The 18177-nt window shown below is 33.4% G+C and overlaps 1 protein-coding gene across 2 annotated transcripts in view; it reads right to left on the bottom strand.

The window, feature by feature from the left end:
- Positions 1 to 18177, bottom strand: part of EDIL3 (EGF like repeats and discoidin domains 3) — a gene marked incomplete at both ends in the record, with an annotated part of 384944 nt that overhangs the window by 238644 nt on the left and 128123 nt on the right. Inside the window, one exon of one of the 2 annotated variants that reach the window (XM_084234061.1) lies at positions 7581 to 7610. The exons of the other annotated variant lie outside the window; for it this stretch is intronic. Coding sequence (XP_084090187.1) covers positions 7581 to 7610 — 30 coding nt within the window. The remainder of the gene's footprint in view (positions 1 to 7580; positions 7611 to 18177) is intronic. 2 annotated transcript variants of the gene reach the window in all.

Raw genomic sequence — 18177 nt, 5'->3', positions numbered from 1 at the left:
AATTTGACATGAATCTCATGTTTTGAAAAATAAGAAAGGAGGCTTACAATGAGCAGCACCTAAGAAATAGGACTGGGGAAATTTAGTAGTGTCAGTAGAAACAGATCATTGAAACAAAAAAAGTAAAGATCAATTCAATACAGATAACAATAAACAGTTTTGGAAAGCCTGAGAAACAAGCTATGCATGTGAGAAAGGAAAGGTTATGATAAGTTTAGGTTTTAAGTTGCAATGCAAAAACTGCAAGTGTGAATACAGACTATAGTATTACTGAGATACCTACATTGATTTTATTTCTCCACAATCAGATTTTTGGGCTCTCATAGGACTTTTTTTAAATAAAAATGTTTGGAAAACACAGTCAATTGTAGGAAAAAAAAGCTAAGAGGATACCTAAAAGTGACAAAGAGGTGTTATAATAGCTACTTCTATTGGTTTGACTGGTCAATGACCTAGTATTTGCTCCTTTTTCTTCCTAGGAGAAATTGATTCTTATCCACATATTTACCCTGTAGCCTCATGAATTCCTGATCATGAGAGAGAGCTATAATCAACCTTATGCTCTAGGGGAGGATCTTGATTGACTGCTCCTATCAGGGGTAGCAGAAGAGACCCACCAAGCCTGTCAAAATAGAGTGGATCCCAGGACTCTTGCCTTGAAGGCAGGGGAACAAATTGTCTTTGTTTATCTTCTTGGGACATTGGCTAAAAATGCATGTGACTACAATAGCTGCTAGCAGAGATGTCACTCTCACAAGGGAAATCAGTTTGCAGATGAAGATAAATTTTACACTACAAAAGACAAAGCAGAAAATATGGGAGGGAGGAGGTATAGACTTTTTGTGATATCACCACGGGATTTCAGTTATTTTACATATTTCTTTAAAATAAGATTGTATTGTTTTTTAACAGTTTAATTCCAATCATAAATGTGTCGGAAAAGATATACTATCCAGGGCCTCCCTGGTGGCACAGCGGGTTGATTGCTGCCTTGTAAAGCTGTCTGCAGCCTCTGCAGCATGGGTTCCATTCCTGGCTGGCGAGGGAGAAACCCACATGGTGTGGCAGACCTCTCCTGCCTTACCCGCTGCTCCCCTCAGTAATATCTTCCATCAGTCTACCTGTTCTGCTCCCCGCTCTGTCTCTGGTGAATTCTCTCACCCTCCCATGCCTCTGACCTGTACCCTGGTTCTTGTATAAATTAATAAATCTTAAAAAAAAGGAAAATATATACTATCCAAATTTATAGATATATATGGAAGGATATATTATTTTCCCCTTGTGATAATTCTTAAACGAGTCTCAAAAGAGATAAAATATAAAATATCCCCCCAAATCTTAATTAGTACCACAATCCTGTATTACAGTAAAGTTTATCTTAATAAAATATTTAAAAATACTATTTATATACAATAGTGATTTAAGTAACTATTTTCTTCAGAGTTCAACATCATTACCACATACCTATCACTAAGGTTTGCTTTATAAAAATAACACTAATTGGTCTTTTCACCAATGTCTTTGTAAATTGACCAAAGCTAAGTCTTCAGAAGAAACTATAATTTCTTCCCCATTCCACTGAGAGTCTACTAATAATGACCTTTCTGTTTTTTAGAAATAATGGCAATACACATTTTGGTTTTTATATATTAGGTTTTAATATTTATGCCTGCTTATCATATGTTTATAAAGAATGTACTTGATAAAGTAATTAGCCAGGTTGCCCCAGGCACTAAAGGGAAAATTATGCATTTCTGTATAAAAAAAGGAGTAAACTCAAAACAAATGTAAGGTGAAACAAAAATGAGAATGTGAAGCTTATTTCAGACCCCAAGGAAATAAAGCACTAAGATCAAAATGCAAAAGCAATTATTTTCATTGGAGAATAATATGATATCATTTCTTTTCAAAATTTTGAAATTGCTTGTAGAATAATTGTGCATAGTCGGCAATGCAGAATTAAACTGTACAAGAAAACAGGAAAGAGATCTAATAGAAATCTGCAGTATCATTAAAAAAATCACAAAATTCACCATAAACAGAAGTAATGCATTTCTAGTAATAAAAGTGCATATTTTAAAGTTAAAGAAAAATATCTAATCATGCTGTATCATTTCTTTATCTATACAGATATATAACATGGTTGTTTTAAGCCACAAATATGTACAAATACACATGTAAACCATATATGGCTTATTTATAAAACTATGAATATATATTTGTATATATAACTATAATTTATATATATATATATACACACACATAACATAGCTTCTTCACTATTACTTGGTAGTGTTTTTTTATATCTGTATACATTATTATTGTTCTTAGCTGGACTTTTTCAATGGTCAAAATGATGCCTTAAAATATTAAATATACTAAAGGATTTAGAAGAAACTCATGAAAATACTAAAGCTTTGGTTTATCAATTCACCATTGTCTTCATCTTTAGTAGACATCACTTAGATTATAAAAACTGTGTTATAAACCAGTAAGCACTACCATCACTAACATTTAGTGATGTTAAGAGGTCACAAATATGTATTTACATTGAAGTAAATTATAACATTTTAACTTTATAATTTTACTAAAGATTGTGACCTTTGTAGTTTGGTGTTTCAATAATGTTGATACTGGAAAGATTTTACTTTTTACATTTATCTGAAAATTCCAATTTGTTCTAATCATAATTTTTGTTACTAATTAACCTAGTGTTGATAGTGACTTTTATATATACTCGGTCTCTTTCTTTTGATATTAAAAAACATCAAAACAATTAAAAACCTTGCTGTTAGTCAGAGAAGAAAAAAAAGATTATTCAAGCTTTGTTTTTGAGGTGCTATGAACTAAAACAGTAAGTTGTGGTTTGTGATTAGCTTAAACCACTGATTTATTGTATAGATCTTCATTGTATCATATTCTGAATAATTTTGGTCTAGCTCAGTAACATTTTCCACTTCTGTCCATGTTTTAATTCTTATGATTTCATCAATTTGATGAATAATTTGCTATTTTTAGAGAGGTAAATAACAACAGTTAGTAAAACATAAAATTAAGAAGAAGGAGGGAAATTTACATGAGAATAATCCCGATTTAATATTGTTAAAAAATAAATTTTGTATAGATCAGTTCATTTGCATCAGTCCATTTTCTAATGCGATTGATGTAATTTTATAAAGGACATAGACAAAAGTATTTGCATAATCAATTTACGAAGTCTCTTGTCATTATAAAATTTAAATGAAAGATAAAGGAAAATTGGATTTGTGTAACATGGGAGGAGCAGCCACTGACTTAACTTTATTAAAGAATGTTATTTTATGAAATTTAACCTTAATATAATGTGATCACCTTTCAAAAGCTATAAATGATCGGTATTTCACACCCAAAGATATGCACACACTTCTCTATTAGTATTTGCATAGCTTTGCTTTGAAAGGTGTATTTATAGACTAAATTTTGATGAATATAGTAGCATAGTTTGGAGATTATCAGGTAATTGATGTTGCAATCACATAAACAAATTCTGAAGGAAATTTCAGAAGATAGTTTCCAAAAATTATTTGAGCAATAGCAACATAATTGGATTACATATATCATATCTAAAGGTGACTTGTCTGGAGGTACAATATCTGTTCTGGCTGCTTAAAATATATGAATCTCATTAGTTTGTAATTAGATCTTGAAATATAACACAGTTTGAAGGAATCTTGCATAGTTCATGATATATTTTTATACTCAATGAAATTAGATTTTTTAATATCTGAACATAGAATTCAGCTAGAATAAATAAAATAAGCTCTTAGTAGTTACAGAAACAGGTGTTAGGTGAAACTGCCCTAGTAACTCAGATATTACAGAGTATGCTCCTGGATGCTAGTGCCTCCCATAAGAGCATTCAGGGTTGAGAATGATTCAAGAACGGATGCTTCATATTCAATATGGGGATGTATCTCCACAAGAAGAAATGCAGAGGTGACATAGTATACATCCCCTTAGAAATCAACACATAAATGAAAGCAATCATTAAGCACTTGAAACTGAGATGTTCAAACAAGAGCAATTAAGTATATTTGGAAAAATAACTAAAAACAGAATGATGTTTAAAAATACGCAAAAAATAAATTAAAAAAAATCCTATGTAGAGTTACATGAGATAGAATGAAGGGATCACTGATCTGTTTTAATATTAGCAGTCATAATAATTCTAAATATAAGCCAAATCAAATAGGCTCTATTGTAAAGAGAAAATCACGTGATTTTGTAATGTAAGTAAAATGCTAATACTTTGTTAATTTTCTGTTACATTGTCTTTCATATTTTTTCATATTATGTTATTTGAGAAAGCTATTATTTTCTTAAAAATAGTTTTGAATAATGGGAATTTGTCATGATTATTGAATTATAATTAATCCAATTCAGTGTAACTTTGTGGTAAAAATCACCAAGACTCATTATATTACATACATACATTGCCCATTTAATAAATAGCATTATTTAGTAGGTCCCATTAGAAATGAGCATCTCTATATAAAGCATCTATTTATTTCAATATTGTCATTTTAAATTCAGACATTTACAATTAGTAGCAGGAGTTTGTGCTATTTGCCAGCAAATAACACTCCCCTTTACCTTATTATTTCTTATATTATTGAAATGGGAGTAACAGACCTATTAGAAGAATAAAATTACTTAAAGAAATTAAAACATATTTGAAGAAATTACTGTCTAACAATACTGTGAATTTGATAAAGATATATGGAGACACGTGAAAGTTTAATTCAAGTACAAATTTGTGGCAAACAAAAGATTATATTTCATTCATAATTTAAACAGATGGAGAAAAAATTGAAAAGATTAATGGCAGACCACAAAATGAATCTGGACTTGGAAGAGATCATTTTGCATAAATCCCATTGATGGAAGGAAATGAGAATAAAAGTAGAAAATATTAATCATATTTTAAATAAATATATCATATATAACAATATTAAATAAGACATATTTAAGAAATATCACTGAAAAAGACATACAGACCAATACATATTTAATTAAAACAAGTTACCAAGAGGTAAAAAAAAAATCACTATTCTTTTCCCACAAGTATTCATATTCTTTATGAAAAACAATTCTTTACAAATCTCACAATTCTTTGTCAAATACTTTATTATAACACTACTACAATACATTTTGTTATATACTTTGATAATTAAAAATTAAAACTGTGGTAGTTTTTACACAAAAGGAATATGTTTTACTAAGTGACAGACTTTCTCTGCTGACATAGTCAGTATGTGAAATTATTTAGGTAATATATTATTAAATTGTGTACTGGTTCAATTCTAAAAGTCTGAGCTAAAATCACAATAAAAACATCTGGCCATATCTGAAAATGAAAATATTTTTAAAGCATAATTTAACTTCATTAGTGTTTAGATTCACTCTAGAATAAAGTATTTATTTGGAGAATAAATGTTTGCTTGCATTTCCAAATGACATTCTTAGTAAGCAGAGAAATATGTAAAATAACTTTAGAATAAGAAATACATACTAGATTTGCAGATTAGATAAGCAATGTAGAGTTTGCTTTGAAATAATGTAATGGATGGGGGTATGAATGAAACAAGACTGTACTGACAATATTGAAACTGGGTATGGATATGGGAGGATTTGTTACATTAGTCACTCTACTTGTATATGTGTTTGACATTTTTCAAAGAAAAAAAGGAACAAAGAAAAAAAAGAAAATCACACCAAGAAATAGCTGCATTGCACATAAATTTAATTTATAATAGGTTAAAATTAATCTTCATTGTGCAAAACTAATATCTTTTGCAATGGCACCAAATTTCTTGGCAGACAACAAAGCAAGGTGTGGAAGTGTAAGAGTCGAGTCAACTAGAAAAGCAAAGCCTGGTGCTGAGAAGGATTGATAATCACACAAAGAGAAAATTCAGTCACAGTTCAGAAATACAGACAGACTCACTAGGCAACCCTATAAACACTAATGTCCATGTCAGGCAAAAAAAAAAAAAAAGTAAAAAATTAGGCTGAGAAGACTCCTAACAACAGATGAGTTTGGTATTAAGTCATATGATTAGGATGCTCTGAAGAGTAGACTAAATGATACTGACTAAGGTAGGAAAAAAATTAGAGTGAGTTCTTAGCATCAAAGTTGAGCTGTAACTATGTAATGATATTATGAAAATAAAACTTGGAAAGTTTATCTACCTTTGTTTCCATTACCAACGCTGTATTGTGAGTTTCAGACAATATGGTATCCTTGGAGCTTAACGAAGATATTTGTAAGATATCTATTTTTGTTTGTTGCATTAAATTTTTTTATCCTTTGAAATCACTCTTTTTATTTTTTTTATTTATTTATGCATACAAGACCTGGGGTATAGGCCAGAGGTGGGTGGGGATGAGAGGATTCACCAGAGACAGAGTGGGGAACAGAACAGGCAGATTGACTGAAATACACTGCTGAGGGGAGCAGTGGGCAAGGGAAGAGAGGTCTGCTGCGCCATGTGGGTAGCTCCCTGGCTCGGGTCAAACGCGTGCTGCAGTGACTGCAGATAGCTTCATAGTGCTAAGACTTAGTCCCTTGCACTACCAGGAAGCCCTTGATATTACTCTCTAAAGGAAAAATTCTAAATCAGTTTTGGAGAGAGGCAGAAATCAACTAAGTCTTGAGCCAGTTGAAATAAATTAGGTCTACAAACGCGAGTTCCAATAACAGAGCTAGGTTTCTCCCTTCCTCTCACACTGAGCCCCATTCTATACATTAGTGTCACTTCTCATTTACTGTTCTTGTCTCAGGCCCAAATCCTTTCCCCATCTACTTACCTAAAACGTATAGAGTGCTGAGGTCTAGCCATTTTTCCTGAGTTCAGTCTCTAACGCCTCCATTTTAGGGAATGACCCTATTTGACCCAGACTGATTTACCCCACAAGTGTGCTTGACCTGTAGGCTCTTACTTTCTCTCTACCTAGTGGAGTGCCCTACAACCAGGCAGAAAATACCACACCTTCCCTACCATTCACATTCTTCATAGTGCTTGAGTTCCTAAATCTGTGCTTGGTGAATGCTGATTAGCTGGGTGAGGAACAGAGTAATCAACATAACTTTTATAGCTAATTTTAATTAAGAAAATCATGTTCAATGTGAATTACATATTTTATAATACAGTTTCTTATCATGGAAGGTCCTATTTCTGAAAGTATCATTTTCCTTGCTTTTCATTCTTTTTACTTTATTATTTTGTGTTTTTCTCCTCACTTTCTTATTTTGTGGCATTCTTTCTTAATGCTTTGTCTTGCTTATTAAATGTTGCTGTGATATTTTGTGTTACTGGTTTCCACTATGAGAGTTCAATTCTTTTCTCTTTATATTTAAAACTCTTAACAACATCTTAATAAACATCCAATAGTCTAGAATATCATAATGGGGACCAAGACATAAAAAACTAAACAAAACTGTACCAGTTTTCTGATTGAAATCTGAAAAAAAAAATAGACTTCAAAACAATTGAGTCTTCATAATTAGGAACACTGAATTTAATAGAAATAATCTTTACCTGCTGAAGTTGGCTCTTCTTCATCTGATGCTGTGATAAGAAGAAAAGAGATAAGGGGGGGCAGAAAGAGGGAGGGAATAAGAGGAGAGGGAGGGATACAGATGGGGGGAATGGGGGGAGGAGAAAGGGGGAGAGAGAGAGAGAGGTTTAGATTGAAATTGAACATAAATATATTTCACATTTCCAAACAATGAAAACAAGCTTCAGATCTACAGTTTTGTTTATACCTTAGAAACCCGCCATTAGGAAATTATATCTAGACTGATTAATGTGTATTTACATTAAATTAAGATGTATAGTCTCTTAAACTTTCAAAGTATAGAAAAGTATATTCAGTTGTCTAAATTTGATTTTCTTTTCCTTTTACAAACAAGATTGACCTTATTTAGTTTAAGTGTAAATTACTACAAATTGATACATAAATTACATATAAAATATGAATACCTTACCATCACAACTTTGTGGGTATTTTCTACTAGCAAAGCGAATTAAAAGACATTATTGATGGTCATAATTTTTATTCAATAAGATAGAAGTTATTTATATGATAGGGGTTATTAAATCTTAGAGTGATTCAGAATCACTCTGAATGCTGTTTAAACAGGAGATTCTAGCACTCTCTCTCCCCACCACACACATACACACAACTCAAGCCTCAGTGGTGGTGACTATGGGGTGAGGCCATAAAAACCTTCATTTTAAAGGCTCACCCCAAATGGATTTGACACATGTGTTCTGAAGCCCACACATGAATAAGCACAGATAGTCTAAAAAAAGAAAGCATAATATGAAAGCACATTCAACTCAAGCAGTGGTTCCTAATCCCAAATCTATATTAGAATGTCAACCACTCAGTCCCACCTCAAACCAATTAAGTCAGAATCTTTCAATGGCAACAACTTGTTGCCAGTATTGAGGCATTACTAGGTAATATCAATATATAACATAAAGTATAAAGCAGTTAAGTATGGATCATTTTGATTCCTACTTTACAAAGCAGGAATTTTGAGATTCTGAAGATAATAAACAACTACTGTGTGTGTATTTGGGGGAAGGAGCTTGGTGGTTCCAAGAGAAAATGGAGGAGTTTATCTAAAGTAGCTTCACAAGTGTGCCGTGAATCTATCTCTTCCCCTTAATATTAACAGATACCTTCTGTGAGGAGGTATTTCAGGCCTGTGCTCAAGTGCAGCTTGAATTATCCAGAGTATCATTCTTGAATTATATGTCACAAGCCAGTACTATTTTACTTGATTCCATGAAGTTCTAAAATAAAAATTTACTCAGCTGAATTGCTTATAAAGGAGCTTTGTTCCCAGGTGATTTGTTAATCAAGGTATCACTGTGTAACCAGGGAGCGGTTTCCACTCTTTTCCGTTAAGGTTACATCTGCACAGAGTACACATTAGACAAGCTTACTTTGTGTCCTGACAGTATTTTCCTCTCACACTGTTTGGCTTGTCTCCTTGGCACATAAAGAAATGGAGAGAGCAAACACAGTTGGCTTGCATGGAGTAGAGAACATAAATATTTAAAAAGCTGTTTGCTGCTTTATTATGTCCAAAATATATCATAACATGTTTAAAAGGAAAACTGTCAGCAGCTTCCAGGAATTCCCTTTTAGGAAAATACCATAGGGGCTTGTGAAGTGCTGATTTAGATGAATCATTGTTAATAAAAGTTGCAAATTCAAAATGTGAAAAAATAAAGCAAGCACTTACTGCTGATCTCTTTAATGTGTGTGAGCTCAATTTATTAAAAAAAAAAAGCAAACAAGAGATGAATGACTTATTTTATAGATGAACAATTTGTCTAAGGTCAATTTTAATTTGAACTCAGGTCAGTGTCTTTTAAACCCAATTCTTTCACCTACACCTTACTGTCTTACCAATTACTAATTCAGTATTCACTGTAAGAAAGGACAACCCTAGCCACTCTGCTATTCCCACTTAATATATATTAGAATACAAAAGGAATTCAAAACTCTTTGATGCAACTCAGACCCTAAGTACATGCAGCCTTCTGCTGTCCCTTCACAAGGTAGCTGGGCTTTCAGATACAATAAACACTGGTCACTATTTTTCTGGATAGCCTGTCAGTGTACATGTTCATGAACTGGGCTGGGAGAAGGAGCAGGCATCCTGCACACTTTCCTTTTTCTTTTGCTCCCTTCCTTTCTCCATTGTTTCACAGGATCAGCTGTCAAGTATTATAACTGGAAACATATAATATTAAAACTCAGTGCTCCATTGATCAGACGCTAATCTCTTTGTGGTCTCAACAATTCTGCTGTCTCATGTTCTTGTCTTATGCTCAGGTGTCTTCAGTAAACTTCTGTAACTAGAATTTCATCTATTCCATAACAGTTCTATACCCAGTATGTTGCAATATCTAGTAGGAAAACCTCTTTATGAAATGTGTACAATTTCTTAGCATGTTATCTATTTTATATCCAGATGCTACTAATTTTAAGTTGATTTATGGATCATTTTGTTTGCTATACTATAAATCTAATAAATTATGTATCAAACATGGTTCTCAAGTGTACAATTAGCTATGCAATTCATTATTTTCATAAGTAAAGCAATAGGAAATATATACCCTTGTGTTCTGACAATATTTTAGAATGTTTTTATTCAACTTCAGTGAGGCAAAAATAACAATGATAATACTTACACATCATTATTCATACCTGCCTAGATGTTAAATACTGTAAGTGTGTGTGTGGGTATGTGTGTGTGATTACCAAGGCAAAGCCTTGGTATAAATTATCATTTCAAATTTGTAAACCCAGTCATTTAAGTAGAGTTGCCTTTGGAAGTAATCATAGAAATATTTAGAGATTTGGGTTCACATGATCTTCTTAATTTCTTTTTTTTTTTTACTTATTTTTTGTTCTTGGCCAATAATCCAACCAGGACACGCCTCAGTACTCAAAAGTTTCCATTATGAACTTTTTCCTTATAAAAGCATGAAGAGAAGTAATTGTCTTTTCTGGCCAAAGACTTCAGATAACGCGCCTGATGTGGTCAATTCTATATTCTCAGAATTCGAAAGTATTTGTATCACAAATAGGAGCAGCAGATACTGTATTTACACGGAAAATGTTCAGAGCATTACAGTCTTGGAGTACCATATGCATTTAAGTACAATTAAAATATGTAATATATAAAATATAATGATGCATACATGTAGTTAGAATGCAGCTACATATTTATTTGTATGTTATTAGACTCTCTTATTATACCAGGAATTTCATAAGTTCAGGACTGTGTTTTTTGTTCACCATCATAGCTACAGTTTTGAGAATAGTGCCTACAACACTGTAGGACTCAATATTTGTCAAATAAAGAAATATGGATAGATCTTTAATACAACACTGTGCTACTCAATAAAATTCAGCTGCTTCATTATTCTATATTACTAGACTTGCCAAAGAATAAATCTTCATTTATGTTTTGATTATATAACTCTAACTATAATCATATGTAATGACTTATATCATCATATAAATCAGGCTTTCTTTTTTTACAACAGAAGGGAAAATTAATATTAGTTGATAAGACAATAGTTTTGATGACTAATTGATCATCTCTTGAAAGTATTAATCTGTAACATTTAACTCAAAAAGCATCCAACTATATAGTTTATTAATGAACAGATTCAGTAACATAGTACACAAAATACATTTTCTATGCTTAGTAGTGATGTAGCTCAAATGAGTTTTATTAGCACTTAAAAAAATGGATCACATTAACATCAATAAGCCGTGCATTTGTGAGTTTCTCATTTTAGAAAGAGGTACAAGTAGTGAAAATAAAAAGGAATGAATGAATGGACACTTTGGTTTCATTTTTTTTTTCTGAATAAAAAATACAGAAAATTCGTAATTTATAAAACTATACCAGAGTATGGGAAAACCAAAAAGTAATATTATTCAAGTAGCCTACATTTATATCCCAGTTAGTACTGAAAACTTTGGAAATATTATTTGGACACATTTCCTCCCCTCTAAAGAAAGCACTAAAGTTCTTTAAGCTGGGTGATTCAACATTACAGAGGATTTATATTTCAATATTTTATAGACCTCCTCAATGGCTCTCAAATTTCCTTAGTTTATTGAATGTGTCCTCCTTCTTTACCCTCCAGTCTTACCCACCCTCAATTCTTCAGTATTTATTTACTGAATTATTACTGAATTATTTATTTATTATTTATTTATTACTAATTCTCACCACCCTCAATTCTTCAGTATTTATTTCAGTCTCCACACTTATATATTGTCTTCATTTGTCTCCCACTGGCTTTTAAACCTAAAGTCAGTTTTAAACAAAATGCTAATAATATTTCCAATATTGTTCCCAATTTGGACATTATCCATTATCCTTCTTTTGAGGGCGGTGATGATGCTTTAATTTTGGATAGTTGCAAAATTGATACTGAGAAAATACTTTTGGGAAGCTATCCAATTTTAGAAATGAGAAAATTAAGTTCAGTAAGTGAATTTAATGGCTGCTTTTATATTATTAACCATGTAAAATGAGTAATTTATAACTTAGATTTTTTTAAAAGATTTATTTATTTATACAAGAACCAGGGTACAGGCCAGATGTGCGGGAGGGTGAGAGAATTCAACAGAGACAGAGTGGGGAACAGAACAGTCAGACTGACTGAAACACACTGCTGAGGGGAGCAGCGGGTGAGACAGGAGAGGTCTTTCCTGCCATATAGGTTGCTCCGCAGCCGACGGAGACCGAACCGGCACTGCAGAGGCTGCAGACAGCTTCACAGCGCTGCGCTCAACTGCCTGCACCACCAAGGAGGCCCTAAAACTTTGATATCTTAAGAAAACTCATGGACAAGTAGAAAGAAGAAACTTCTAAGTGATAAGGCAGATCAGAATTAATATAAATGATTGCTCAGATTTATCAGTTTTTCAATAAAATTAATTCATAATCTTTTAAAAAAAATGTAATAGGAGGGGAAACATTCCCACTGAGACACTGTTTTAAAATGACAAGAGAAGTTACGAAGCTCAGGTTACCGGCTCACCTTATGGGGGCCTCAAATTATAATAATAGCCATTTTATTCTATTTCACAGAACCTGACAGAAGGAGGCTAATAAAACAGGCTGATATTTCATGGCTTCCTGTTTCATTTATATGTGACAGACAGCTTACTTCAACCTCAATTCATTTCCATAAGTATGGACAAATGAGCTAATCTAAAAAGGAAATCTGTTAAAACCAAAAGAACAAAAAGCTAAATAGTAATGGATGTATCAGCAATATTGGCACAAATCTCAATGACAACATCCACTTAAAGAAACCACAAAATCATTGCACATAAAATGTGCAATCAAGAAAAGATTTTGTGATCAAGGGACTGGCAACAAAACCATTGTTATAATGGGTTAAATTATGCATTAGGAAGAAGTATGTTTATTAAATCATTTAAATAATCAACCTAATATTCAACACAATCTGAATTTTGAAGAATTTCTTACACATCAGAATGCATACACACATAAATGAAGTAAACGATGATAAAAATGATAAAAATATTTCTAATAGACAATAATACAACACATGCTGTTCTAAAACTTGCTCCTTTTATTAAAACATCACATATTGTAATATTACCTCAATTAAAGAATAAATAAAATTAAATTTAAATGTGTGTTGCACATGTTTTCCATGACAATATAATCAGAGAACATAATTAGAGAGCATTAGAGAATGTATTTTATAAATATATCTAAATTTACTTAGCTATCAAATGATACTTACATAGATTCAAGGGTTTCTCTCTTACAAATTATTTTTCAATAAATAATCAGATTCCATTTTGTCGGCCCGTCCCGCAGGCCAACGGGGTTCAGGAACACGGCAGAGGGGCTGGGGATGAAAAACGCTTCTACTCACATGGATGGCTGCAGGAACTCTCTTTATTACCGAGGGGGCAGGGATATATATATATATATATATATATATATATATATATATATATATATATATATATATGAAAGTCTGCACATGCGCTTTACGTGCCTTGCGCATGCGCTTCGGTCTGCGCATGCACTTTGGTTATTGACAGCTCCCCCGTTTTTACTTTAAGGTGGACAGAGGGACACCAGTACGAGGGATCCTCTGAGGGACCGATCAATCAGTAAGGTAAGGATTAGGTAAGTGATCGGCATCATGAGCAATACCATGTCCAAGGGCCAACTTGTTAGAGCCCTACAACTTCTGCTTAAACATTATGCTTAAACATTAAAACGTTGATTATACACTACAGGATTAGAGTGACTAGTAATCAGTACTATGTGAACATGGTGGTTAATACAGAAGTTCTCTGGAATAGCATTTTTTATGGCGTAAGGTTTGGTTGAATTTTACTTAAAGTATCACTGGAGACTATCATGCTTTAAATATTTTCTTATCATGTTGAAATTTTGTGGCTCTGCTAGTTTATTTTTTAACTTACATTTAGAAAAGAAAAAAAAATGAGCACACTGGGATGAAATAAGTAGCAGAGGTATGCAGAGAACTAATCTATATGACGGCTAGGTGAAAACACCTTTTGCCTATTTTTTAAGATACTTTATCAAATACAAGTGAACGGACTTTTTTAGATTATGGTGAAACTTATTATACTAATTTAAGTATGTAGATAGCCTTTTACAGCTATGGTAATACAGATAGAGGGATATCAACTACAGAAATAATATGCAAAGAGAAACTCCTAGGTGTTTTCCTTGCGGGATGTTTGAAAAAGGCTCCAGGAGGTGAATTTTGAAAAGCAGAAGTGAGGGACTGCACAAGCCCCCGGAAGTAGAGTGGGAAGGGAGGGATACCGCTGATTTTTGGTTGATGGGAGTGGTCTATCATAGGGAGGTGGATAGTCTGTATTGTCCTCCACATCCCCCTAGTCTGAAGAGGAATTTCCCCCGGAATTTGAGGATTGAGAAGGGGGGGTTTCCGTGGCTGAACTTGCCGAGGCCGGAGGCCCAGCACGTGGCGGGTGTACTTTCGCTTTCGGATTGAGCCGCAGAGCGCAATGCCTCAGCCACTAGTTCACAAGCAGCTGCTCCCCCATCACTAAGGGCATCATAGACTAGTTGCCACACAGAACAAATACGGGGTGGGGGGAACAGTTTGGGGTCCATAAAGGTCCCTGTGAAGAAGGAAGTCTGCTTTGACCTTTTCCCAGTTTCATACTGAGACGGTGTCCTGCTGAAAGAACCATTTGCTGGTATTTGCGAGGACTGACACTAGATCATTAAGGGTCTGAACCTCAATGGGAGTTCCATAATGTTTAAGCAGAAGTTGTAAGGCTCTAACAAGTTGGCCCTTGGACATGGTATTGCCCATGATGCCGATCACTTACCTAATCCTTACCTTACTGATTGATCGGTCCCTCAGAGGATCCCTCATACTCGTGTCCCAACGTTGGGCGCCACTTGTCGGCCTGTCCCGCAGGCTCATCTTTTTTTTCTTTTCTAAATGTAAGTTAAAAAATAAACTAGCAGAGCCCGTCCCACAGGCTGATGGGGTTCAGGAACACGGCGGAGGGGCTGGAGATGAAAAACGCTTCTACTCACATGGATGGCTGCAGGAACTCACTCTTTATTACCGAGGGGGCAGGGAGATATATATATATATATATATATATATATATATATATATATATATATATATATATGAAAGTCTGCGCATGCGCTTTGGCCTGCGCATGAGCTTTACATGGCTTGCGCATGTGCTTCCGTCTGCACATGCGCTTTGGTTATTGACACCATTTGAATAATGGTGGACACATAAGGCAAACATAAATGGCCAAATGATCCTCTTTTCTATACCAACAGCCTACCTTTAAACATTATGCTTCTTAAATGTATTGGGCACTATTATTTTTGTGCCTTCTTCCTGTGGAAGTTACTCTTTTGTAATATAATTTCCATTGATGTAGATCAGCAAAATGTTCACTGTCTCATAACCAATTAACACAAGATGCAGAGATAAAGAGAGGGCTGAGCTCTGTGCCTGGGCAGTTGTAGCCTTAGACTGACAGCAGGTCTCCCAGTACCTCTATCCCAGAGATGTTTGGGATACAAATCATATAAGAACTAAATGGTTTTTTTTTTTAAATATATGGTGACTAGTTAAAGAAAAAAAGTTTTGTTATTACAAAATCTTGGCATAAGGGTGTGTGTATCTGAACAAATATTTAAAATGGTTATAGTCATTTTCAAACATGACATTTTTACCATTTAAATTTTGTAATAACTATTAGCTAAATATCATTTCTTTATCACTGCTAATATCCCAAAGAGAAATTCAGAAATTTGATGATGGCTCTGAACTAATAGGTTCCCAAAATATAGATGCTCACATTTGGCTTAATTAAAATACCTGTTGAAACTCAAAGCATGATGGGGGAAAATGCAGTGGGCAGGTCTAACTTGAAGAGAGCTGAGATATCTCTGGTGGTTCTGTTTCATTTTGGTAAAGGGGACTTTTTACATGTTTTTTGAACTTATCCCAAGGACACTAACTCTAAGAGATAAAACACAGTTTCTGTTCTCTTGTCTAGAACTCAACTACTCTAATGTGTCACTGACTTATTTAGTGGTGAGTTAATGACTACTGTGGAGGATTTTTCCCCTGCCTATTAAAATAGAAGCTAAAATTAAATGTCTTTCTTTTCAGAATCATTAGGTTCTGCTTTAAAAGAAAATGGTCAGTGTGTCCACATTCACCTATTAATCAAATGACATTGACAATGCAATTCCCTAACCACAAAACTTGTCTCCCTAGGTTAAATTTTTCCTTAATTAGAATTTCTTTAAAGAAATCAACTGATAAAAAGTGGGCAGGTCTAATTTTAAGACAATGAGATTGAAAAAAGGCATAGGGCCATATTCCAAGAGGATCCAAGTCCCATTCTTCCTGTCTTTGAGGTTATTTTCAAACTGTGAATATACACTACTAACTTCAGCTTTTCCAAACCCTCAAGAAACAACCTGTTCAGAAAACAGAATGTATGCAACTTTAAAAAAGAAAATTTTAAATACAAATGGAATGAAAGATCACTTAGCCCAATCTTGTCAACCATGAAATCTAAATATGGCTTCAAACTTTCTAGTGTCAGGAATACCAGAATCTTACAAAGGTATATATGCTTGCATTTCTCTCCCATAGCTAGCCTTTGGAAAATAATAGAATAATGTGACTTTCTTTGTCGGGACAGTCATCCAAATACTTGAAGACAGCTTTCATAATACCCACAATTCTCTTATTAACTGAGATAAATATCACCACTTAATTTCACATATCATTGCACACATCCTGGTCATCATTTTTGTTAACCGTCTTAGGATATATTCAAATTGGTTAAGGTCTTCTAAAATAGAACTAAGAATGAGATCTTAAAGCAGTACTAATGAGATTTTCAGATGAGATTTAACTAACACAAAATGCAATGCCTTTATTATGTGTCTTCTTTAGACTCCTATGTTATAACTAACCATAAAACACTGTATTAGCTACTAGAAATAGTGAAGAATTAATGTCTTTATTCTTCCTCCAAACTCACTTCTGGACCACTTCCTAGAGTTTTCTGTGACTACTAATCTTACCGTCTTCCTTTCTGAGGGCAAGATTGGGCAGGAAAATGGTGTGTAATTGGAGATGTGAAATGAGAACATAAAGCTTGATGTGGGATTGAGAGAAAATAGTTAAAAGAAAAACAAGCAATGGAAAACATTTCAGTACTGTGAAACCAAGCAATGCTTTAAAGGTATTCATCCTTTCACCTCTTCTGTAGCAAAGAAAATAGTTTGCATGTATTTCACACATAGTTGATTAAAATCCACATACAAGAAAACTAAACATTTATCTTCATTGAAACAGTGTCCATCTAGGTTGATATGAGTACTTTGTGGCCTCTCATGGAATTTTCCACTTGTCAATTGACATTCTAGTTATAGAAAGGTCTCCAAGAAACTATCTTGGAGCCTTCACAGTTGCTTCTTTTGACAATTAATTTCTGATTAGAAATTCTACATTAGAAATTAGTACTAATTTCAGTCAATAACTCACACTCAGTCTTTTCCAAATCAACTACCTACTAGACCAACTATTATTGAAAATTATCAAAACAATTACTGAATTGAAAAACAGATTTATTCTGAAGCAGGAAAAAAATCTTATAAACAGTACAATTTAATCCTGAAAATAAAAGTCAGATATTTAAAAACAAGCTCAAGTATTATTCATTTAATTGTCCAGTGTTGTTTTGTTTTTATACTTGCATATTTTAATAGTGTATTACCAAGAGAGGTTTTATAAAGCCATGTTGTTGGGATAATTTTAGTAATCACACTCAAAGTTATGGAGTAGGGACAGTTCAAGAAGATATCTAGAATGTCTTTAAAATATAGGTGGAAACCTCCTCCCTGGTCTGAATCCTATTCTTATAAACACCAATAATCTGGGCAACCACTAATGCTAATTCTCCCAGAAAGTTTCCAAGTTTCTTTTTGCTTTTTATCATATTATATTTTGCTTAAAATATTGTTACCCAATAACTCTACTG

Source organism: Talpa europaea (assembly GCF_964194135.1).
Source record: "Talpa europaea genome assembly, chromosome: 5".
In the NCBI taxonomy this organism is placed as follows: Eukaryota; Metazoa; Chordata; class Mammalia; order Eulipotyphla; family Talpidae; genus Talpa; species Talpa europaea.
The sequence above is the reverse complement of the archived record's forward strand: the minus strand, read 5'-3'. Positions and strand labels throughout refer to the sequence as shown.